The 26,330-nt window shown below is 43.9% G+C and overlaps 1 protein-coding gene across 4 annotated transcripts in view; it reads right to left on the bottom strand.

The window, feature by feature from the left end:
* The window catches only part of agap3 (ArfGAP with GTPase domain, ankyrin repeat and PH domain 3), a 242,271-nt gene that overhangs the window by 77,433 nt on the left and 138,508 nt on the right, over nucleotides 1-26,330 (bottom strand). For 3 of the 4 annotated variants that reach the window (XM_061253759.1, XM_061253761.1, XM_061253758.1), the window contains exons 2-8: nucleotides 21,512-21,570; nucleotides 15,453-15,540; nucleotides 8,056-8,141; nucleotides 5,497-5,638; nucleotides 4,903-5,037; nucleotides 3,109-3,236; nucleotides 1,808-1,966 (exon numbers count right to left, since the gene is read on the bottom strand). In XM_061253759.1, the coding sequence (XP_061109743.1) occupies nucleotides 1,808-1,966; nucleotides 3,109-3,236; nucleotides 4,903-5,037; nucleotides 5,497-5,638; nucleotides 8,056-8,141; nucleotides 15,453-15,540; nucleotides 21,512-21,570 (797 nt within the window). The remainder of the gene's footprint in view (nucleotides 1-1,807; nucleotides 1,967-3,108; nucleotides 3,237-4,902; nucleotides 5,038-5,496; nucleotides 5,639-8,055; nucleotides 8,142-15,452; nucleotides 15,541-21,511; nucleotides 21,571-26,330) is intronic. The other variant, XM_061253760.1, reaches the window with a different exon arrangement.

Here is a 26,330-nt window from a genome sequence, read left to right as displayed (position 1 = left end):
GTCAGAATTACTAGCCTGCCTCTCGGGAGTGAACGACTGAACATGTCGTTTCGATGGCCGAACACCAGAGGGGTAAAAGCCTGGGTTGAGTTTGTGTCACAGGTCGCACGGATGGTTCAGCGCTCGACGGACAGGAGCGCAGCAGCCGGCTGTGCTGAAAGTAAGGAGGCTGGGACAAGAAACAAGTTGGCTTTTCATCTTCTGAGAGCTGTGACTGGCACGCTATCTGTCACTTAGCTAATGAACACTATAAGGCCACTCCTAAACACAAACTGAGAGAAACTCTCAACTTAAAAATGCAATTTTTCCCCGAGGTGAAAAACAAATTTCTACAAAGAGAATACAGAGTCTCAACCAAACTCACAAAAATAAAGTGTGGTTAAAGAATAACAACATGTGGGAGAACAGCGCAGATCTTGGGACTACAAACTTCTCCAGTATAGCCAAGGTCTTACAAACACAACAAGTAGGAGAGATTGGGGCCACAACAGATTTCGAGGACTACTATCAACATCGTCTGTCGACTTCTGAGCGTCTTGTGTTTTGGGTATATAACACTTCGTCAGTTCGAGCAGTTCTCCGAAAAGGGAAAAGCGTTTGATGAGCAAAAGGGAAAAGTCTGCCATCGGTCAAAGAAAGAAGGGAAAAGTCCTGCGACGAGTGCGTGGAGACTCACTCTTTTCTCTTTCTCTCTGTTCTTTTTTTAAAGCGGCGCACCTCCTGTGCCTCGAGCAACTGTTCGCCCGGGTTTTTTTTTTTTTCTCTCGGGGGAGGGGGGAAAGGAAAGGCCTCCCCGCCCAGCTCCTACCGCCCCTCCCTTCCCCCGCCCGGCCCGCCCCCAGCCCCGCCCCTCCCTGCTGCTCCTCAGAAGGTCATTAGCTGAAACTCCCGCTCGGCCTGCCACTCCGGCACCCACACGGGATACGTGGCGTGTTTCGGCATCTCCACCACGCGCAGGGGCAGCGGCGCGTTTCTCTGCCGGGCGGGGTTAGTCACTACCTATCGGGGGGAGGGAAAAACAGGGGAGCTAGCACACAGCCGCCGAGCCGCCAATAAGCCCCTGGTACTCTGGGATAAGCCGGGGAGGTGGGGTGGGGGGGGCTTTAGCGGGAAAGGGGGAGGGGGGGGGGGGTTGGGGAAGCATGCACTGTCAGCTGCTGCTTCAAAAAGAGCTGTGGCTGGATCTTGGTTCTGATTGGGTATGACGGGAGTGGTGGCGGGTGGGGAATTGCTGGGGGGTAGTCCCGCCCCGTCTCTTCCCCAGTGGGGAGCCACTGTGAAGCAAAGTAGAGATCTGCTAAAAACAAGAGGGAAGGGAGGCCAAGGTTCAGACATTGGGGCAAGGGAGGGCTAATGAGAGATGAACATATAACTTACAGGTACGGGGGGAAGTGTCACCGACAGACTACAATACAAGAGCTGCGTTTCTTTTTTCTAAAAAAACTTTTATTCGTCATTGCATTTTGTTTTGTCCTTTTGTTTAGAAAAAAATTAATGGTTAAGGGAAAAAAATTAAGCGCTTATTACGGGTTTCAAAATAACCCAGGCCCTCGCCACAGTATATTCTCGGAACCAGTTTTTTTTTTTTTTCTTTGTTTCTTTCTTTTTCTTTTTCTGGTGGATTAGGTTGGGTTGTTCGGCCGAAAGAGAAGCCAAAGGGTTACTTCCTTTCCGAGGCGGGAGAAGAAGGCCTTGGTTAGGTTGAGCTCTCTGGCTCCCTCTGGTGGAGAAATGGAGGCTCTGCGCGCCGAGGCCGCTCTCAGTAATGTGAGTGGGTGCTGCCCTGCATCAGCTGCCGCATACTTACTGTGAAGATGTTGGAGCGGCGCTTGGACTGCTTGCGGATGGGCGTGGGCGTGTTGGAGGCGGCGATGGTCTCGATGCGCATCTCCCGCTGGCTGATGCTGGGGGTGGACGGGACGGAGGACGAGTAGTCGCTGAACGCGCCCCCGCCGTTAGCCGCCTGCTGAGGGGGGAGAGAAGAGGAGAGAGAGACAAGACAGAGAGGACAGAAGCTGTCAGAGACACAGAGGTGCCACACTCCAAACACCCCTTCACTCAGCGTTCTCTCAGGCCCTGCTGATCTCAGATCGGTGACCAGAGAGGGAGTCCGTTCTGTGTGGCTCCACTGATCTCAGATCAGCAGGGGAAAAGGACCGTTCCCTCTGCACAACTACACTGAGGCTACACTGATCTCAGTTCAGAGCCCAGAGTGAGCCCACTGAGTGTTGATCTACAAGGATCAGGGACGTAGGGTATGAGGGACCAGTTTGGAATGTGACAACAGCTTTCACAAGCAATGATACTGCCCTCTAGTGGCAGTCAAATGTCCAAGACAGCCTGAGAGAAGGAAGAATAAACCTTCATACTGGCACACCAGCAAGCTCATACACCCGCTCATCAACACAACACATGAAAACACAGGCCTAATTAGAAAAGTATTAAAAACATGCACACTTACTGTGACTTGAACCTCCCACAGCACACACACAAACACACACGCACACGCACGCACGCGCACGCACACGCACGCACACGCACACACACGCACGCACACGCACGCACACGGACGCACACACACGCACGCACGCACACGCACACACACGCACACACACGCACACACACGCACACACACACAGGATTTAATGTGACTTCAGGAGCCAGTAAACTCTCGTTTGGCCGTAGCACATTAGTTCCACAGTGGAAAGCCAAAGGAGCTTTTGTCCTGAGACACAGGCAATGAGGCAATTAGCCTTGGCGCAATTGAGCCTTAGAACCCCCTGGCCTCACTCAAAGCAGGACAGATGGAGTGTCTGCCTGGATGTGTGTCAGTTACTCCATGAGAAACTTGGGCAGAATAGCTAACTGTAAAACGAACACATTTTCAAACACCTTTAAGGCAACCATTCCTTTGAATGCACTTGTTCATTATATCCTAACTCTACCCATTGTTTTAGCACATGCAAATGCCTCAGCCTATTATTGGTCCATTTTGGCCCCACCTTGACTCTTTACACAATCAGAAGGAACGAAGCAGTTGCCTAAGCTGGTGTTACTTGGCCCCTCCCCCTGCAGTCTGATTGGCAGTGGGCTCCTGTGGGGCCTCACCTGATTGATGTGAACGGAGGGGATTGATGCGGAGGGGACAGAGGAGTGGCTGGGGGAGTTGGGCAAGGACTTGCACGGGCCGATGGACAGCTGCTGTTTTTTCCTCAGGGCCACCACCTTCTGGGCAACTGCAGAGAGAAGGAACACAAAGACGCACACACAAAATGGCCGTTTACCCATAATCCATTCAATCCACAGGCAATACTTAATTAGTAAAGGGGGGTCAGCTAGCTCTGCATTGATGTGGGATTTTGTCTGGTGTGGTTTGTATGTATAAGTAGGATGAGAAGGCAAGGTTGATGCCAACCATAAAATACCGGAACCGAGTGCCTATCTCTGCATCGTGCTACAGCATTTCTTTTCTGCGGAAGGGTTGTCTTTCACGATGACAGTACTGTCGTCCACAGAGCGTGGGTAGTCATCCAGTGGTAGGATGAGCATGACACTGACATTATGTGCACATCACAGCCTTTTCAGTCACCAGAACCCCGTCAAACATTCGTCTCATACTCTGGAACGATGGCTAAGACAAACTTTCCTCTTACATCGACTAAGCGCGAACCAGGAAATATGTTTATGCCACTTAGAGCCATTCAGAGATTTTCTGAATGCAGCATTATTACGCAATTCTATTCTTCCCCACAATTTTCTCACTGCTTAATGGGATTCAGAGATTTTCAGAAATTTGCATTATGCAATTGCTTTTTTGACAAGCACTCAAGTTAAATGCCACTTCTGGGAATTCACTATCCTAAAGTTAGCATTTTGCGGTTCCTTTCTTGACAACTTCTGGAGTTTCATACTACTTATGGAAATGTATTCTTCTCAAGTCATCTATGGTCTCAAAACTGGTTCAATATGAAAGATCCCCAGAACAACGAGAGTAATAGAATGCGTTTTTCAAATCCTTTTTACTGAGGTGTTGTTGATAGTTTAATGCAGTCTAGGCCGTGTCTCTGAAATCCAGTATAAGATCACTACAGTTGTACTGGTTCAGGGCCATACATTAGTCCAGTTTCCTACAGTACACAGAGAGATTTTGCATGAAGTACAGAGTTGAACACACACACACAGACAGAGTAGTTTTTTGGAATTGTGACTATGATTGGTTACTTTCCCTAGGCTTTGGCAATAGTATTCTGAAATATGTCATGCCAATAAAGGATTTAAGAGAAAAAGAGAGAACAAGGAGACAATGAGAAAGAAAGCATGAGAGAGGAAGAAAAAGATAGAGAGCCAGGCAGAATAAGCTTGGCCTATTTGAGAGATACCAGCTACTTCCTGCTAGCCTGAAGCACATTAATGCATCTCTGAATGCAGTAGCATGTCAAATTAATGCTTTCTTCAGTCTCCAAACAGGATTACATCTTTTAATTATTTCAACAAGAGCTCAGAAAGCAATTAAGACAGGAAAAAAATCTACCCAGGATCTCAGTGGTAAAATGAAACGTCATAATAGTGCAAACGGGTCCACATAACTTCAGGGAGAGTGCAACATTGTAATTGCTTACAATATATTGGACGACTGCATTGCAGGGAAGTACAAAAATAGCTACATCTGCTCTCTAAGATCCGCAACACTGCATATCCTGAACACTTCAAGTCAGTCCAATGCTCCACTGAAATAATCACGAGCTGTTATGAAATTATGTTCAACAGATAAACTGCAAATATATCCCAAAAGTAAAGTTGAAGTTGTAACAAGAAACCGTAACAACCAAAAAGCTAGATCTGGATTTAATAACCCCCCTAAAAGAGCACCCCAGGCCCATGGGATTGAGTGGGTGCACTCACCATCCTGGAAGACTCTCTCCACATTCAGGCCGTAAGTGGAGCAGGTCTCGTAGTACGTGGAGCGCTTCAGGTCGTTGGACAGCTTCCTGGCACGCGAGTCGTCGATGACTCTGGGGTTTGCGGCGCTGATGGCATCTTCAGATCAGCAGGAGAGGGAGAATTTACAGAAGGTGAAACAGAACCCCAAACAACACTGTGTGGCAGTAATGTATGTTCAGAGTAAAGGGTGGGGGTGTTTGGGTGGGTCAGGAGCAGAGTTAGAGCTGTAGAGGGTCCAGGGTTAGGGTGGGTCAGGAGCAGAGTTAGAGCTGTAGAGGGTCCAGGGTTAGGGTGGGTCAGGAGCAGAGTTAGAGCTGTAGAGGGTCCAGGGTTAGGGTGGGTTGGGAGTAGAGTTAGAGCTGTAGAGGGTCTAGGGTTAGGGTGGTCAGGAGCAGAGTTAGAGCTGTAGAGGGTCTAGGGTTAGGGTGGGTTAGGAGTAGAGTTTGAGCTGGAGATGGTCTACAGTTAGGTGGGTGAGTATTGGGGAAGAGTTAGGGTACTGAGGATGGCTTCAGGTTAGGGAGGGGTTAGGGCTTGAGAGAACTGTTCCCTTACCTTGTGTGCCCACCAGCACCATGGGCACATCAGCGGTGTTTCTGTAGCTGCAGAGGCGCAGGAAGTAGTTATAGACGGTCTGGAAGCTGATCTCGTCCTCCAGGCTGAAGACAAAGACCACTGCGTCCACCCAGGCAGCGAACTGGAGGGAAGGGCAGATGTGTCAGTGGAGACGCAGGACAAAGGGACTCCAATCCTGCCCTTGCATTCTAATGGCCACCCCAATGCTGGCAAGGACCGTGCCATTCATTTCCACGCTTTAATTGGCAGAGGAACAAGGCTGGTGTAAGTGAATTAGAATTTTAAATTCGCACACAATCTTAATTATTCAGAATTGTGCTGATCTTTGTCTCTGTTGCTATGCACCAAATCTCTGGGGAAGTGGCGATTTTCATTGAGAGCTGCATTTCAACACCTATCCAGAAGATGGCAGCAATGTAGCAAAAATGTATTCTTTCTGGTGTCATAAATTACAGACAGCCATCCTTCTCGACAGCACTGGCCTTTTAAAGGCTCTGGCAGTATTGTAGAGTGTGAATATACTACAGTCATGAGTGAATTCATTTAAAAAAACCTACCAGGCACTTTAATTCACATCATCCACGTCAGTGGTAGTACATTCCTTCATTATGACTTGTTACATAAATGTCACTGGAATACACAGGAAAATTTACAACCATGCTATAATTTATGTTTGCAGTGAGCTACGGCATGTCCAATGGAATCAGAGTTCTGTTTGAAATTGCGTAATGATTTAAAAGGTGAACAAACTTCACAAATTATTAATGAAATAAGTGTGCGTGCGTGTTTTGCAGACCGCAGGGTATGTCAGGGGATCATAGACCCACAACAGATACACATATTCATTTATTTTTGATCAGTCAATCCAGGCAATGTAAAAATAAGTGGATGTGCGCATTCGCTGCAGAGTGATGCTGCTCTGGAGCACACGCCTCCCAGGAGCGCGGCATTGAAAGGGAGGAATGCCGGTCACGTCTCCCGTAACGCAGCCCAACGCCGCTGGCCGTCATCGCCCGAGGCAACGGAGGGTCAGGTGACCCGAGGCGCTCGTACTCGTACGTCAGCCCGGCTCCCCGGGGCTGTGGGGAGGCTGGCACGGCTGGGCGGCAGGCAAATCAGACACGCCGTCGACCGCGGGGAGACGGAGGCTGCTTTCTCTCCCTCCGCTCTCCGTGGAGCACAGCCACCTGGAAGCGCAACGCTGCCGAGGAATTTATTTATTTATTCCAGACTAACTGCGTCCTGCTGCCGGGAGCTAATGCCGACAATTTCACATTCTCTAGCGCCCAAACTCGCGCAGGTGGGAGCTGGTTACGCACGAGAAAAATGCCAGACTGGCCGCCTGAAAGTTGAAGGAGACGCTGCGTCACGTTTTTACGTCAGTGCAACGCACCGAGAGAACCCGCATTCACGCTACAACCGAGAGACGAGGACAGCACGGCCACTGAAACACATTCTAAAAGGTCTCGTCTCACCAACGGTGCTATCAGGGAGGGGAAAACATGCAGGGTTGGAGTATGAACAGAGCCACAGCCAATCACATGAACACAGAGAAGCTGCTAGTAAACTAGTAAACGGGGAAACGGGTAAATGGGGAAAGTGCATTTACAGTCTCCAAATATTACTGTTTTAGCCTATATAATATGGCATAATTTTTACAGCAGAGTGACCAACTGGAAGAAAATCCCACCCATCCACATCGGGTTCCACTGGAGTTAAAACCCAGGATGTTGGTGCCCATTTCAGCCAGGTGCATATGCACTTCCAGGGAGAAACAAAGAGGGGCTAGTGTTGGGGAAAGTGCGGTGTGTCACACCTCCAATTTGTTTTTACAATGACATTGTACAAAAACTCCAACAGCACCGTCTAAAATTGTTAGCCACAGAAGCCAATTCACCACACACAGTAAAAATGCATGTCCAATATGCAATGTTGATATTTCAGCAGCCTTCTCCAATAAGGAGTTTATGGAAGCAACTTCAGAAATTGGCCTCATACCAGTAAGTGCATTTCCATTTTCGCCAATGTTGCTGCTTTTATTGTTAACTAATTGCAGGCACAGCTGATATTCACATGTTTACATTCTTAATTACTTAAACTATACTTTAGACAGAAATATTACACTTACAAGTATTTATTTTCTAAGAATAAATAATAGCTTTATATCATAGCATTCACAAAGGTACAATTGAAAGGAATCAATCCTATTAAAAGTATTTTGGCTTAATATTAGCCCATTTTCTGGCAGCTGTTCTGATTGCTTGGCAACACACAGCCTTCAGTAGAGAAATCCCCCATGACTTCAGTGTGAATGTGGCTGTTTCAAGATGCATTTACTGCAGCAAAAGCTGCCCAATGTCCAGAGGGACAGGAGTATATTCCAAATAGCTGCAGGAGGCATAATTCAGATTCAGCTCAGGTAGGCCAATGTATTATAGGCTATGAATATTTATGATGGTGTCATTTCACTAATTATTCAAAAAGTAAGCAGAGAAGCAGAGAATGGCCGGCTACTTAAAGCAGACTTTGGGGCCTTACCTGAAGCTCAGGGGGCCCGCCTTCGTCCCGGATGAGGAGCAGGTAGCTCTGTCCATCCACGACAATCTCCTTTTTGAACCGCCCGCCTGGAAGAGGAACATTTTGATTAGTGTTAGACCTCAACGGTGGAGGAACTGAACTGGACTGGGACCTTCAGTGAGGGAGTGGTCAGAACACTGGCCTTGGGATCCCTGAAAGCGTAATGTTGCCATACACTATGTATGAAACTCTTCCACAACCGTGGAACTAAAATCTATGTAAACAAAAAACATATCTAAAGAACTATTCCATTTAGTTATGTTCCATTTACTTGATGACTAAGATGAAATAAGCTATATTCACTGCATGTCTCTCTGGAAAAGGATTGCTTCTAAAAACGTGCCAGTGCCAGTGCTGACGTGCCAGAGCTGACGTGCCAGTGTCGGCCCTCATAAACCTGATAGAGGGTTCTGCAGCGATGGAAATGCTCTTCAGTCCTAACCGCACATTTAAAATTGTGGAAATTTATTTAAATCAAAGTTAGAGATTAATCAGAGGGAGCAGCTACAAGGGGACAAATAAGCTTCTACCAGACACAAATCACTGTAATATGATTAAAATATATAAAAAGGACCCCATTGTTCACTTCAACACATCAAGAGACGACCAAGAGAAATTGGGCGAGGTTTGAAAAGTTGTCAACGACTAAGCAGGTAACATGATTCATCTCCTTTCTTGGCTTTTGATAATTGCACCATGAAGTTGATCACCGCCAGCAGCAGCCAAGCATTTCACCCACTCCTGACCTCAAACCACTCACGGTTCAGGTTGTGACCCTTTGCAACCTCCCTCACCCTGCATCTGGGTGCAGGTCACAGGATTTCCTAAAGAGGGCAGCAGGAGATCAGCAGATGCCTCTTTCAGAGACCTTCGGCAATTACGGCTAATTCTGTGCGATCGCACACCGTAACATATCGGCTGCCAGCAACATATCTGCTGCCTCTAACCACAAGATCTCATCCTCTAAACTTTACCATCAACATTTCCATAATCAGAAAAGGCAACAAACTTAACACATCCAAACAAACCCAAACAAAAGCCAGCTTATGCAAAGTGCTTACTAACAAATTTAAAAAAGCTAAAACCACAGCTTAAACACAGACAACCAATTTATCGACCATGTTATTTGTAGGCTCTCTTTCTTGTGCCCTGATCATATGCACCACAAAACACAGACTTCAGAGCTGAGTTGTGTATCGGTTGTGGGGAGCTGTCAGTTAGAAGGTCCGCCACCGAACGGCAGTTCACTCTCCTGAGCATCCCAGAATTTTCCAGAACAGCCAGGGAAACACAGCGCTCGGCGCAAGATGAACCAACGTGGCACTAAACTTAAACCTGGGCGCCCTGTAGGGAAATGATAATACAGACAGACCTGCAGCTGTGCTGAGATGTATATGCAAGAAGGGGAAAACAAGAAAACATGGGTTCTGCTGTTTATTTTCCTTTTTTGCTGTGTTCATTTTCCTGATGGCCAGGAAAAAGGAGTTAAATTAAATCTCTCACCCAGGCCCAGAGGTTGCATGAAGCCAAAATGTTTTCAGAGATTGAAAAGGAAAAGCAACAATTTTATCTAGCATATGCAAAAAGATAGGTAGAATAGGTTTATACTGGCTTCTTAAATGCCAAAACTGCTTAACAGATCGCGGATAAACCAAATTAAGAAAGGGATTATGGCTGGGAGATTACGCAAGAGCCACAGGCAATATTGAAAGGTGAAAGAGGTCCAGGAAAATGACCTCACTGCCCCTTACTTTATTTTCACTTTTCCAACAAAATCCAAAAGTTCAATTTACACGCTTTATTCACACCTCTGCCTGCACATTTTAATACTTATTTTCAAAATGTTTTGATGTCTGTTCATTCGCATTTACTTTCTTTAGACCATCGCAAACCAAGGACATGAACCTTTATTGCCTTGGATGAGACAGACAACACAAAAATCTACACTGCTACATCAAAAACAAGACAATTAAGAGATTATTGAGATAATTAAAGGATAAATTTACCTTGATTATATTAAAATGTTGCCTGCCTGTATAAGCAGGTGTTTTAAATATCATGTAAATACCAGTGTCACACACAAAAGATGTGCAAATGCTTGGATTCTTGGGAGCTTTGACGATACCACTGACTTATATATGTATACACTGTATACCTTGACCTATACCATCAATATTGTTAATGCAGTCAACTTTAATATTATAGAGAAACTTAGCAGACTTCTCCCTGACCACTGTTTAATGTTAAATTAAATCTACAATGTGCTGACGCACACACACTGGCTGTTTAATGTTTGATATTTTTCCCCATATCTTAATTTTTCCAATTCAAGTTCTGTGCATATAATGACTTTTGAATCATCTAAACTGAACAATAATATTTTAAAAATGCAGCTGAAATTTAAGGCAATTCCACATCAATCATCAAATCCATTGAACTTGGTACGCTGGGAAAGTGCTGTTAATTTAATTGTGTCGCAGGCTAAGTGCACGCTATTATGCAGAGCTATGACTTGGCCTCGCCAAAAAATGGAAAGAAAAATCTTAGTCTGATCCGCACTTAATAACAAATTACAAAGCCATATTCGAAGGAAGGCTGGGGGCAGGGCTCCACTCATGAAACATTCATGAAAAAATGCAATCAAACCACACTTAGCCCTGAATTTTATCGCTCTGTTCTCTTTGTTATTGTGCCCAAAACCTTTTTTAAAATATACATCCTTGACTCCAGATGACATAAATCAGAAACCTTCATCCTCTGAGCCTGCAGGCCACCGAGTTTAAGGTTTCTCATCTTGTAGGTGTGAGATTATTGGCATTGCAGCTTTCTCCAGAGACAGCCTTATCCAATATGCAGTGCTATCAATTAAATTTGGACTTGCATCTGCAAAATACAGAATTACATTAGCGTCCTATGGGCAGCTTTGTAAAAATACCATTTAAAAGCAAATAGAAATGCATAAATACATTGTACATGTATTAAAAGGTGCTGTCTGGTGGCGGTGTGACAGCAAGTTAAGATGACTGGCTGATTTTATATTTGTGAACCCAAACAAAGGATGATGCCCGCCCCGCCCCCCCCCCCCTTCTCGCCACTCTTGCCTCTGGCTCGCTCTGTGGGGGTTTAGGGAAAGGGAAACTGTGTAGCATATTGTAACAAATCCTATGCAAAAATGTTTTAATTTGATTGATTGAGATTGGTTGATTGGTTGACAGTAAATTGCAGTCCTGTCAGGGTGACACACACCTTGAGCCGCCACTTACAGCTTCAAAACCTTTGCCATTCACAAAACAACATATAATACTTTTGTGGCAGACACAACCTTCTGCTGCGGTGGACTGGTGACTTGTCCAGGGTGTGTTTCTGCCTCTCAACCAGTGCATATAGGAAAGGATGGATGGACGGATGGACATGTTTCTGCAGTACCATGCCGTAGATCAGGGATAGGCAACTCTATATCCGGAGAGCTGGAATACATGCAAGTCTTTCCTTGATTGTATTTAGCAACTAGCTGAACACAGCACTGCTGATCACTGATTAAAGTAAACTGCTTCAGTGGACAGACTTCAGCTGCAGTTCATGAGCCAAAAATAAATGAAATCTCAGCAAGGATTTTAGCCTTATATTTAGAAAACCTATTTCTGTTATTTTTTGCTGAATAGGACACAAATATTGCCAATCAGGTGAGATAGTTTGACCCATTTCAAGATTAGCCAATGTTGTCAGAGAATTTCACTCGGCAAGAAAACCAACTAATACTTTCAACTTCCGAGAAAGAAAAGATTTCAGGTCTCATTATAACTGTAAAACACTTATTAAAACAGACTTTTGCCGTGAAAAATAAATTTAGCTTACTTAAAATGTCGGAAAATATAAATGTCCGGCTTAATGAAATAATCAAAAACGGACTTTTGTATGAAATCGAGATAATGTAGATAGGGTCCTTGCCAAGCCCTGCTATAGGTCCCTTTTCATGTCCACACCTTGTTATTGACTAGTAGACTATAAATACACAGTGCATAAAACAACTGAAGGCATTAAAATACAATATTTTAAACCTGTATTAAATATTTACATCAACAACCAACAGAGTAATTCTTAGCTAGCCAATTTGCGTTTGTAAGCAGTCTCCACACAAACCTGTAAACATTAGATACACAGAATCTGTCAGGAATTATCCATGGCTTACACCATTGAGTTTTGGAATACATGCTATTCATTCTAATTAAATCTTCTTTAAGGCAGAGGAGAGATTATTTCTGAAATAAGAATGCAAATGCTTATGAAAAACAGATGCCTTGGGCAAACCTAATTGTATACAGGCCCCAGGACAGATTCATACCCAGATTCAACTTTTACTTTATGAAGAGTGAAAGTATGTATAACCAAGAGAGCTCTGTCTGCTGTTTTAACAATTGCCCCATGTGATATTACTATGCAATGAAAGAGCACATGCTCAGAACTTTTATGAAGTGCTTCCATTTCTTGTAATTATAAGGCTCTTTAATTGCAAAGAGTCAGATATAAAGATAGCTTTGCCTCAAGGGGGATGCGTATCCATTGGATGCAATATCTCCCTAATTGTGCGGGTGGGGCCAAATTATGATGATTAAAGGCTAGCTCTAAAGCAGTAGCAGAAAAACTACTTTTCATCTATTACATGTTAAGTCTTTAGCCTTCAATGGTATGTTAACACATTATTTTTTTTAATGTATTATTATAATTATTATTATTATTATTTACATTTGGTGCTGAAAGTTGGACTGGATATTCCAATTCTCCAACTCCAATTCCCACCCTAACTTGGAATGTTAAATTATCTCCAACTGCAACTGCATTCATGTGCAAACCCCACTGCCAATTCAGGAGAGTGTAGCGAATGTGGTTCTCCTCCGAAACACATGGTGTCACCAGCTGCTTCTCGTGACCTCACAGACTACAGCTATGCATAGAGTGGAGTCGGAGGAAGACCTTTCACATGCAGGTTTGACCTGTAGTCTACAGCTGTCTGATGAACCAGCAGGGGTCACTAGAGAGAAATGAACACCCCCATAATCTGGGTGACACAAACGGCAAATGTGCGTCATTCTATGGAGATACCGCCGCAGTTGCTGAATTATAACAGCCAACTTATGAGCAAAGAGAAAACCGATCACGAACAGAATGGAAATGCACTCTCCCGCTCACTGCGGGTTTATAAGCACGGATCCTTTGAATGGTGAAGGATGAGTTTAATCTATTACTCTAATATGTGGAAGGCTGCACCAGCTGTGATTAGCTGAAACTGTTTCTACACTGCAGCATATTAAAGTCAAATGAGCTTGTCTGGATCCACGAGTCGCATAACACGGTTTCTTTGCATAACTGCTCACGATTATCCAGCCTGGCTTATATAGCATTGGGCCTACATGGCTCATTTATACAGCTGGGGTTTTACTGCAGTCATTTTGGGGGCACAAGTGGCAAAGCTCCACCTGGATGAACCAGCAACCCTCCAAGTACAACAGAAGCCCCTGACTTGCCAAAGCACACCGTCTCACTGGACTGCAGTCTGCTCGATCAGGTGGCTCTAGATTCCACAAACAGATATTCAGCTCATTTTCTGAATGTATGGTGCGTTTTCACTGGATTCAAGAAGAAGAAAAACCTAGCAACTTCTGTGCACAAACCACTAGGATATTACAAAAGTCTCTTACAAATCTGCCAACAAAATTGCCAAGTTGGCAAGACCGCTTTGACACCAATCCACCGTTGCTAAAGCAACAGCAACATAGTACCTGCACCCAGTTCTTGGCACTGACGAGATTACCAAATATGGTATGGGGGAAGAGAACAGTGGCAGAGACTTAATAGGGACAAAATGAAAAGGGGGATGGGGTTCATCAGCCTACAGAACACTGATGACATTCTAGGTTCAGTTTTAATGGGAGAGGAAACACTAGCTCGATAGTAGGCGAGGAACAAGTCACAAAACCAGAGGAAAGAGAACTGGCATTCATACATGAAAGCGGTGTGTGTCATCACAGATACCTGCAAATGTTACATGGCATTAAGCTGATAATTGAAGGGACACTCTCAAAGAAAATTCTTTCGGAAATAATTTACCCGAGATGAGAAACATTCCGGTTCTGCTTTTCAGGGTTCTGTCATCCATTTGCAGAGCACTAATTAAGCTAGTAGCTTTATTCCCTTTCCTTTTCTCAAGGGTAACAAAATGCCAGCAACTAATTATGCATTTCATGTTGCATCTGTACTATAATTAGACAAAAAAAATGTATATAAATAAATAATAAATAAATAAAAAACGCTTGGCTATTTAACCCCCGACGGGCTTCGAGGTATATCTGCTGAGACCATTAACATAATAAAGAGTAAACAAAATTATTCCTTTAGACTCTTGTAGATTCTCACTGTAAACCAATGTTTGGGAGATACTGTGTTAGAGTGATACCTAAGAACTATTAGTAAAGAAGTAGTAAAGAAGAATAATGGTAAAGGTTTGGAATAAATCACAACAGAGCCTACTGTTCACAACAAAAGAGCAAGATTATGAAATGTAGATTATTCTGCTAACTGTTCATGTTGGTTGTTTATTTAGGACCAAATGGACTAGTAAGACCTTTAATAAATGATGTCCATTTGTTTAAAGCACAATTATTATGAACAGTAAAGGATTGGATAAAGCGTATTTTTGAATCCGATGCTACTATTCCCATTTAAATACAAGTCACATCTCATATTTTTGAGAATATGTTCTGCTGCTAGATTGAAGCCTTCTGATTTATTTCTGCATACACAGCATGGTCTCTCCTGTTGGGTTTGTTAGGATACATTTGTGCAGTAATTGGCAAAAAAAATCATAGCAAATCAATTCATCAGCACAGCTCTGATACCTTTTGATTGATGTAGCAACTCGCACACTCCAATAGTTTTTGACCTTGTAATAACAACCACGGAAATATGAATCATTCAAAAACAAAATCCCAATGAAAATGCAGCAATCATCCAGGCAAATTAAGTGTATTTGGATTTTAAACTGAAAGCCTCGATCAAGTATTCAATTAATTTTGATAACATGTAATAACATGTAAGTATAATGTTCAAGTGGAAAAATGTTAAAGAAAAAAAAGTCTAGGTGTTTACAGAAAACAAATACAAAATGTTTTCTTGTCTAACTATCTCCTACTACTACTTCACCAATCCCCCAGCCATTCACTTGACCAATCCCCCAGCCATTCACTTGACCAATCCCCCAGCCACTCTCTGTGTTCCTCATACCCGCTCAGGCAGGCTCATTTGTGTAAGGCCAAGCCTCTAAGGTCTGGCTGCCCTATCTCTAATCGCATGCTCCGTGTTACCTTCAGGGGATTCCTCCTGGACGTATGTGCCTGTCAGGTACCGGTGGACCAGGGCAGACTTCCCGCTGGACAGGTTACCCACAATGCCCTGTCCGACAGCAAGCAGACAAAATAAAACAAAATCACACAAACAATCTTTCAATGCATTCTTTTAGATAGCAACACGGAGGCCTTAGGTAAGTGGCTACCACTTAAGGCAGGGGTCAGCAACCCTGGTCCTGGAGAGCCGCAGGGCGTGCTGGGTTTTGTTTTCGCCTTAATACCAGCAACCGATTCAGACCCAAGAAATCAGGTGAGGCGAGTTAACTGTGTAATCGACTGCTTTAATTCATCAATTAAGTGCTGAGTAACAACGAAAGCCAGCACACCCTGCGGCTCTCCAGGACCAGGCTCACCGACCCATGAACAACAGTTTTAACACAATTACAGTCAATAAAGGTACAATAGGTAAGATTTTTGTGATAAAACATTGTTACAAGACCACCATAAATCCCTATCATTGAAAAAGGCTCACTGACATGTTGACACACCCAGCCTGTGTCCTTAAATTCAGGTTTCAAAATATGCAGTTGACGGGCTGGGACCAAAACATTGTACAGCTATACAATAATTCAAACTCATTGGTCGAAAATTGGTTCTAATAGCCACTGCCAATGGCGTTTCAATGGCAGTGCGCTCACAGAGAAGGGGTGGGATAAAAATAGTTGGGTCTTAATTTACTGACCTTTATCATCTTAAGGCCGATCTTAATGGGCTACTGACAACAACCACAACTTGGAAATCCCTTACCACCGAATTACCAAACAACACAAACTGACACTATATATTTTCTCCCAAAATGGGAAAATAATTTGATTAAAAAAGCATTCTCTCACAATGAACACTGCCACTCCCATATTTGTAAACTGTGAATGGAGTTTCTGCAAATCAATTTCATACATTCATCCTTCTCCAAGTTAATTAAACCATGCACACATTGCAGGCACTGTTGCTTTTGCAAAAAAGGGCTAATGAGATATTTTGATTCTGTTTTCCCCAAATGTAATTGGGTGAGAAACAGCATTGAATAAGCCGGTTGCTGTTTGATGAACACCTGCGCGGCTCGGCAGGTGGTGGAGCCCCACACTCAGGGCGCCTGAGGGCGGCTGTGATGTTGTTTGCTTCTGTGGCGCAGAGCCGCTATTCTCCGAGCCTGCCGATTCCATTCTCGCCACCTTCCTCTAATGATGTCCTGCTGCCACATGCATGCCTCAATCCCCCGTCAAGACCGCCAGCTCCGCTTTCTGGCCCGAAGGGCACAGGAAGTGAGGTTTGGCAATCACATATTCCCGTTTCCCAAAAATCCTCCTAGCGCTTCTATATTCCCAGGAACTCCCAGAGTGGCTCTGCATTCAGGAAAGAGCTATTGTTATGCAGTTGTGAAATGATTCCGTAAATCTTTTGTGCTAGAAATGTAATTTGTGAGGTAGGCAGAATGAATCCCCAAAGAAATCTTGGCAATTCTTCTGTGTTTTGCTTTTTTGATGAATTTTCCTTTTTTTACCGGAAGGCAGGGGCATGCTAACAGGCTATAGTCCCAGGAGCAAGGTGTTTTTGTAAAAAACTTTATTGAAAGATGCCTATACCAAAACAAAATAAAAGAATTAAAATAAAAAAGGGTAAACAAGGATACATGCATAGCTTCATAAGCAGAAAAAAAACTGCTGGTAGTAGAAGTAGAGATCAGAAGATCAGACAAAAAGCATGGGGGGAGATATAGGGTGGTCGTTAGTCTATTTTTAATTCGTTTTCTCTCCCAATCGCTATTTGTGCCTTTTGAGCCACCGTAGTGCCACTCCTCCTGTGCGAGGAGCATGTTCACTTCACCGACTCACTTGACTGTGTCGGTTTATTTTCTCCAAGCTTCACAGCATGATTTAAAGAGGCCTCTCAGTCACTGACAGCTAATAGTCTATGGATGGCTGAAAGATACTTGACAGGAACAAATGCAGTAGCCTGGCCATCTTAAAGCCAGCCTGCCAATGGAGGGATGAGGGAAAATGTTTCGACTGGGAAAGCCAATCCAGGCAATAGCACCAGGTTCATCATGTAACCATTGGGCCCAGCCTCCATTTGCAGGGAGCACCTGTCTGAGTTAGTAGAAGGCAAAACAGATAAATACAGAAAACCTTCAGAATCAAGATGTGTATATGTATTCAGTTGGATAAAATTGTCACAGGTCTAGTGCATCATAATATAAAGGGCAAGAACACCAAATGTAAAAATAAACCCTGCAGTAAAAACAATCTAATGGCTGCCACCAGGGGGCACCAAACATGTGCACGACTCAAAGCTGAGGCATGAGGATGTCGGCGTGGCTGCGTCTCTCCTCTCCTTCAAACAACCGGCAGGTGGTACATCCGTGTTTTGGGTTTTGTCGTGGGCAAAGCATCCGCGAACGTGTCTCCCCCCGCGGTGCTTTGAAAGGAGGTGCACGGGGGGCAGACGGGCTCTTCCGTTCCAAGCAGCATCGCAGGGCGAGGTTAGCGGTCGCCGCGCACAGGGAGGGGGGAGAGGCACAATGTGCCATTGTTTCCGAGCCGAGACAAGGTCGCTGCAACACGAGACAACCGCAAACGGAGACAGAGGGAGGTGGGGGGGTGCTGCTGTTAGAGTATATGGGCTAAACACCATTCTGCCAGCGGCCCGCTGCTAAAAGCCTGCGGAACCCACAAATTAACTAGATTAAAGCAGGTAGCGCTATGTTTATGTGCCATGACCAGACTCGGAGGCGTTGGGATTTGGAATCCATTATGTGTGGGTTTGCTGCGACGTGTGTGGAGAGGGGTTTGGGAGATCAGTGTCAAAACAAACCTGGTCTCCATTAGGGATGGGCACGTTTAATCGATTAACCGGTTAAACGAAATGGACACTTGACTGAAATGGCCAATGTCTTAACCGGTTAACGCTTTAAAATAAATAAATAAATAAAATAAAATTCTGCATTATAGCGGTAGCTATACTAATTATATCATTTTATAATTTTTTCAATCAAGATCATTACATCGCAGGTTCAAAAGGAACAGACTATCGCGAAAATAAAGTTGGAAAGATAAAATCCGACCTTTTTGGAGTCTGTAACTTTAGACTACTTTCACGTTGCTTGCTCAGCTTAGATTTGATTAGAATCAGAAACGTCAGTTGTATTTTTATTACCGTAAATCCTCAAATTGTGTCCGGGATTCTATTTGAAGCCGGGCCTCGGATAATAGCCGGTGGCGTGGTCGATTCGGACAAATAAAGGCCGGCCCCCAAATACAAGCCGGGGTAATACTGCCTACCAGTAGGGCTATCAGTCCATGAGCACTAGAAAACATTGTTTCGATTTAACTCAATGAAATAAAAGAGCTCTTCTTAATATTTTATACTGTTGGTTGGTTTAATACTGTTGCCAATGAAAAGTCGTTGTCCTAGACCATGGGTCTCCAACACGTTGCTCTCAAGCTACCAGTCGCTTGCCGCCCCCTTCTCAGTAGCTTGCCAAAGACTGAAGCAGTATACATTTAAACACAATTGTTGCCGCAAGGCATTCCAGCCTACAAATTTAATAAAAAGTAAATCAGGTAAAATTAAAAATTAACTCAATTTAGGCTACTTGGTTACGCAATAAGGTTTCCATGTATTTACAGCACAGCGTACGTTCAATGAATGAATGAAAGCGGCTGCCTTGGCTCGCAATAAACAGACGGGTGGAAATCCCGACACTCTTCCAACTACATAAAACTTAACAGTGATCAAATACCCCCCAGATTTCAGTGCCCATCAGTCCCAACATTTAGCAATAGAATCAAACAGTCCAAAAGTAAATGAAATCCCAAACCAAAGCGAAAATCTTTTGATAGCCTACCGGTATGCTGCTCGAAACGAAACGCATGTCTCACAATAAAACGCACTTTAGAAAAAAAAGATCCCTAATTTGCTGTAATCTACGCCAATTTGTTATTGTTCATGAAGGCGTGTCTGGCAAGTTGTTATTTTATGGATTCTGGACTTGCATGTGATTTATTGTGTTTGAAAATATTTGCAATAAACTAAGTCTGTTAAGACTGACACTATGACTTACCAAACGGTGTTCCTAATTAGCCTACACAAATTGATTTCTGAACTGTTACAGGAAGTGTTGAACAGTGTTGGCCCACTTTAAGTGTAGCCTTTTACTTTATTTCTAAGAATAAAATTCTACAACAGAAGCCTAATAAGAAATAAAAGCCTGCCTCAAATACAAGCCTGCCCCAAATAAAGGCCTGTGCTTTGTGCAGTAAATAAAAGACCCCGGCCACAATTTGAGGATTTACGGTACATTTAAAACAAAATTTAACGAAAAAAAAGAATGAGATGGGTTTTAAAGGAAAAATGACAAATTACACTTCAAGGGTTTGACAACTTAAGTTCAGATAAGAATCTCAATTGGACTCACCTGGCTAAATAAAGTAGAAATAAATAAATAAGTTTGACGTGGTTGCCAGCTTTGAAGCCCAAACAACTGGATAGGATTTAGCGATTGCAAACTGTGGCTGGTAGTTTAATACCTAATCAATTGTAAAATTAAAATGCAAGCTAGTGTCCTTGAACAATATTGGACCAGCCAGGAAGAACTGGTTGTTTGTTACATTTCTATGCAAACAGCCAACCAGTCGAAAACTGTGACTTTTTTTCCACTTTGTCTACAGGTATCCATATGTCATATTGTTACAAAATCTGTTGTTCAGTGAGTAGCCTATTGCTTAATATCTTGGTATTGATGTTTATAGCTGCCATTTTCATGCAAACACCCCTTGTCAAGTGTGCAAAATATTTGGAGTTTGGAAATATTACCTGTGGTAATATAGACATGCTGTCTTTTTTGCAACAATAAATTCTTCTTCTTTTCCCCAACTTTTTTCCTGAAATAAGGTTCCTGTTATGCAGTAATATCTAATTAATGACTGACTTTCATTGTTTTGACTATTACGGGGGTAAAAAAAGAAAAGAAAAAAAGTTTCTGGGTTAAATGCCGGCAGTTAACCGAAACATGAAAATACGGAAAATGCCCATCCCGAGTCTCTATGTAAACAAATACTGCAAGGGAAGGGGGGTGGAGAATTAAGTAGGCCTGCCACACTCAACCCAGCAACCACTCCTTTTCCTGGTTGAGGATCCCACCTTTACCAATGGCGAAAGGATATCATGTCAGTTAAAAGCTTTTGTTCTTCTCTAAGCAGATTTGACAGGACAGTAGGACAGTAGGCGGTGAGAGGATTCCAAGATAACACTCCTTCGCTCTAAAACGTGCTGATCCTCGCTTCTTGTAATTTCTCGGTTTCACGGATTAAAGCGGAACGGCGCTTCACACGTCCGAATCGTGTGACATCAACACGGCGACAAACTGGCACGTGGTAACCAAAATCTGCACAGACAGGGTTGAGGGGACTCCTCCGTCACTGCATGCTGCCATGAGAAAAGGCTGTCCGGCTTTCTCAGGGTTCGCTCGTGAGCAGTCAAAAACGCAATTAGCCTCCCGCCTCCCCGGCAGAAGGAGCAGGGCTGTGGAGACGAGTGGCAGCAGGGCTGCCTCGGCAAGGCCCCAGCCAGTGCAGACCATCGCCCGCGTGACGTACCTGGAGCCATGTGGCGCGAGGCTGTAATTACGAGCGGATCCCTCCTAAGTTCCGCACGTATTTTCAGGATCCCGCCCGCTGGTCGGCCTGATGAATTACTCCCAGGGCCCGTCACAAGACTGGCCCGAAACTGTCACTCACCGTCAGAGTCCCCGGTGCAGTCTCACCGCACCCACACGGCAGTCCGCCTCATTAAAATGACCTGTTGCTGCCAATTTCTGCATTTCTTTCTCCTCGTTGAGACGGTGGAAGTAAGGCCGCAGAGCCTAAATCAATTTTTTAAAACCTCATTATGCAGCCCCCCATTCCCTCGACTGGAAGGCCTGCCTTTTTACATAGCACTGTAAAAGAAAACATCCCTCTACGGAAAGGCGAGAGCAGCAAAATCAGGATCGATAAGAGGCTTGTGGGAAAAATACTCACCACTTTGAGCTCTGGCACCGATCGGCTCAGCGTCCACTCCTGACTGTTGACGAAGGAGTCTGAAAGAGACAGGAGATGAAGTTTAGGGCGAAGCTAGTGAGACGGCCCATGGGTGAGTGGACACATTCCTCATTATCACCGCAATGCAACGCATCACACAGAACCCTCTGGAAACACAGAAGCAGCTGGGAAGGGATGATGGGGTATTTTGGGCAAAAGCAATATTTGGGGAAAATATGTTTCTTTCGGAAGGACAGGAAAAAGCAAGGTGTGGTGGCTTTCAGAACTAAAGTCATAATGGAATTCATCTCAAACACCCTCAAGGGGGGAGTTGTCAGACAACAGCACACCACCGAGACCAGATAAGCCTTTTTTTGGAGGAGGGCGGTGAGGAGAAGGGCATTAGAGAAGTCGCGCTTGCATCCCGTCGCTTCCTGAGATGCGTCACTGCCTGGAGCTGCCAGATGAGCAGCGGGCCGTCGACAGGAAGCGCTCGTGCGCTCGCAGCCAGCAGGCTCGTCATCAGCTTCCTGACCCCGCGTAACCGGAGACGAGGCGCTCAGCCACGGACGCTGGCAGACTGGACCTGGGTCAACACCCCCACCTCCACCACTATCTCAGCCAAAACCGGCCGGGGGGAAGGGAGCTGTGTGTAGTTTTTTAAGAGGCGGTCAGACGCAGGCTCGGAGAATCGAACTAGTGTGGCGGTGAGCCTCTCTGGGTCTGGTGGCCGTGTCTGAGCACGTCCTGTTTCATTAGAGCCTGCCGTGTTTCCTCGCGTGCACAAACCACAGATTTTAATGAAGGCTCAAAAAAAGGCCCAGGGTAAAAATAACCCTAATCTAAAACCAAAGACTGCTGCCGACAGCAAGTACTGGACTTGCATTGCATGAGAGGAACACATCCAAATGAAGTGGAAGCAGCAGTGTCTGAATGTTATGACAAATTACACAACACAATTCCACCATTGTACATGGACCATCACAGAAGACAAACTAATATCGGCCTGAAAGCAGACACTGGGGCCCCATGCCCTTCTTTATCGTTTATACTATTATTTATTAGCATTATATTTCAAACCTGAACATAGGTATGCAATAGGTATTCTTTAAGTACTGGGTTTATGTCCAGTATATACCACTTTATTAGGTAACCTGTGCACCAGCTTGCTTGTTTATTTATTTATTTAGCTATCATGTGGTAACTAAATTCATACAAGCATGCAGAGATGGTCAATAGGTTCAGACCAAACATCAGAATGAGGAATAAATCTCAGTGACTTTGACCATGGAATGCTTATTGATGACAGATGGGGGTGGTTTGAGTATCCTGGGATTTTCACGCACAACAGTTGTCTGCAGAGAACGATGTGAAAAACAAACAAAAAATATCCAGTGAGCGGCAGTTCTGCAGGCGAAAATGCGTCTTAATGAGAGAGGTCAGAGGAGAAGGGTCAGACTGGTTCAAGCTGAGAGGAAGGCACTAACTCAAATAAGCAAGCGTTACAACAGGAGATGGATTGGAAGAAAAGTATCAACAAACGACGATTCAGATCTGTTTTTAATGATTCCCCTCCCACCTTTCAGGATTTTGCAGTGCAGTCACAACACCGGCAGCTGCTTCAAAATGAAATTTTAAATTAAGTTGGCAGATTTGAATTAAATTGAATCCGGTCTTCTTCTGCATTATTCCACTTACTACTCTTCAAAAGTAAATATGAAAGAACTGTGATGGGAACAATGAACACAATCTTGCTCAAAATGTCCTTCCAAAATGGTCTGCTACAGCAGGGTACTGCACCACACATAATGTGTTGATGGAATTTAGCTGCTTGCTCATGTTCATATGCATCATGTTCAAGTGAAACAACTACCCTCTCACACATGCACACCACCCATGTGTAAAATACTTTGCAGGGCAAAGCTAGATCGCGAGATAGAGGTATTCAAAGAGACAACAACAAAAAACGAACTGGAGAACAATTTCTCCAAACTCAGAAATAGTCAAACTATGCCTCTTAATCGCATGTGTGATTATACATTTCAATTCCTGAAAGTAGCAATAATCTTTATATGTGCCAGGCGATTCAGTTAAGGTTCACATCAACCATCAGAATGGGGAAAAATGTGATATAAGTGACTTTGTCTGGCACCAACAATCATTCCGCAGTCAGATTGGTTTGAGTGTCCCTGAAACTCAGTTTGCGGTGAATGGTGTGAAAAACCCCCCCAAAAAAAGTGAGCAGCAGTTCTGCGGCCAGAAACGCCTTGTTAATGAACAAACTTGACTTGCTGTGACCACAGAAAACCTACCTCATAGCTGACAGATATGAACCAATACTGATATGAAACAGGCAGATTGACCTACTACAGGACTCATGAAGGCTTTGAAGCCTCACTCTGTCATGGCACCCAGACTGGCACTACGTTCAATTCCCACAGCTTGCTGGTGCATTCGTAGCAACAGCAGCTGCTAATATGTCATCACAGAACATTAGCCTTGTGCTGGTGTCTAATCCACCGGAGATAGTGCCTCCATGCAGACACCTCGTCTGTACCGCAAACAATGCAGTCAGGCAGGGGAGGGCAACTGAAATGGATGACTAACACAAGATCTTTCAGCAATGAAGATCACACCCATCATGCAGGCCCAGAGCTTTATAGAGCAATCGGGAATTTTGAGGGTAAAAGATCGAATATGTTACTCGTATTTAAATGAGGAAAATCAGTCGGCAGCCACCCAATACCCTCGACTCTCTCACTCTCAAAAAAAGAGAAAAATAATGCTTAGACTATCTTATCGTGAAATCAGCGTGTCTGGCTGCGTTACCCACACAGGTCATATTGTGTTCAGGCAGCCAGTGGAACGTTAATGCCTCTGTGTTGGGCTCTCCTCTCTGCCTGAATTACCTGCTCTTCACACCTCACAACATGCCCAGGCAAGAACAGAAACACTCACATTAAACACTTCCATTAAAATGTGTGTGTGCGTGTGCACCTGTGTGTGTATAAGAGAGAGATGGCGATTTTGTTTGTGTGCGAATGTGCGAGGGAGATATAGTTTAGTGAATTTGTATGTATTTTTGTGTGTACAAGGGTGTATGAGACTGTATGAGACCCCCCCCCCCCCCCCAAAAAAGAAAAAAAAGAAAAAAGAAAATAGATTAAAATGTTCCAGACTTGTTTAACTGGAATAGAAATTCCACAGCATTCAAGTTATTTGTACAAGTTCCATCTCAAGATTTATCATCTTGTGGCAAAGATACAACTGTAATCTGACTGATGATCCAATATGGGTTTGGCAGGACTTCAAATTCAAAAACAATCAATATGCATTTTCACATAAAATCCACATCAACTGATTTAACGCTTGATTACAATGTATCAAAGCCAGAAATCCTGGATTTCTGGCTTTGAGCACAGAAGATGCGGCCTTCTTATTATCACTGTCAGAGTGGGTACTGCATCTGCATTCAGCAGGCATCCTTTTATCCAAAAGCAAAGCAGAAGAGAATTGGAATAAATCACCTGCATCACAGGATGTGAGTAACGACCAGGTCATTTTCCCTAAATCAGTGTAGAAACAAACATCACAGCGATTTCAGCCAATCCCAAACACAGTAAAATACAGGCTACAGGTAGGTGGTCTAAATACCTTTTCATCATACAGCTACTGCCATTTTATTTGGTTTCTTGTCTTGGGAGGACATTGTTCAAAGGAGTTCTCACCAGTGCTTTTTGACTTGAAGCAAGGAAAACAGGAACCAACATGAAGGTCTAATACCTGTAATTACTGCTAGTTAATTTCCCCACCATTACTGCCTGGCATTTTGTCTGAGAGAAGCAATCATACATCCGCAGCATCTAATGCGTCAAAATCAATTTCAAAAAACAAAATATTTAATTCAAAGAATGCGGTGTACCATCCGTCTGCGAAAAAAAGTGCCTGCAAATGGATGACATTCAGACATATTGAATTTAGAAGGTAAAAAAACTTGATAACATCGCTTTCTATGCTGTGGGTGTAGCAAATGCAAACCAAGTTGCAGGGACCAACTTCAATTTGCGAGGTCAAGGAACAGCTGCTTATCCATTACCATGCTAATCACTCAGCAGTCCAGAATCTCAAATCCCGACACTTCTGTACCGTACACAGGAAACGTGTGCGTGACCACACTTCTAATGACGACTTTAATTATTTAGCTGAACGGCTGGAAAAAAAAAAAAAAAAAAAAAAGGAAACGCTGAGTTTTTATTATGTCTATAAAATTTTTAAACCGAAGAGGTGGCACATATTTCATACACAACAGTCGTAGCTGAGTTCTGGACAGTTACATCAAAGATGTAACATTTGAGAAGTACTATTTCATTAAATAACAATACAAGAACGTCAATACCATAAGTTCAGTTATTTCCTTTCTTTAAGAAAGACCAAGAAAGGGTGACCACTTATTCAAAATGATGTGAACGTCAAGTGATTCTTACTACAACTCTCAATGAATGGCAAATGGCTGTCAGATGTCTGCTCTTACGTCCTGAGCTAATGTCGATCCTAATGGTGGTTTGTGTACACAAGCCCAAGCTGATGGAGAGGTTGATCTGTAGTGGTCTGGGCCACAGCACATTCACAAAAGTAACACACAACTACACAACCTCTTGAACTCCTTAAGGGTCCCAGGCCACAACACTGCCAGAATCTAAAGTGCAACCATTAAAAAACTTTAAGGGCGCATTAACAGAACATCCCGCCCCTTGCTGTTCCATACTGAGGAACAACAGTTTCCACTGTCCTCCAAACTCCACAAGGACATAAACAAGAG

Source organism: Conger conger, chromosome 9, assembly GCF_963514075.1.
Source record: "Conger conger chromosome 9, fConCon1.1, whole genome shotgun sequence".
Taxonomy (NCBI): Eukaryota; Metazoa; Chordata; class Actinopteri; order Anguilliformes; family Congridae; genus Conger; species Conger conger.
This window is presented reverse-complemented; position numbering and strand designations above follow the sequence as displayed.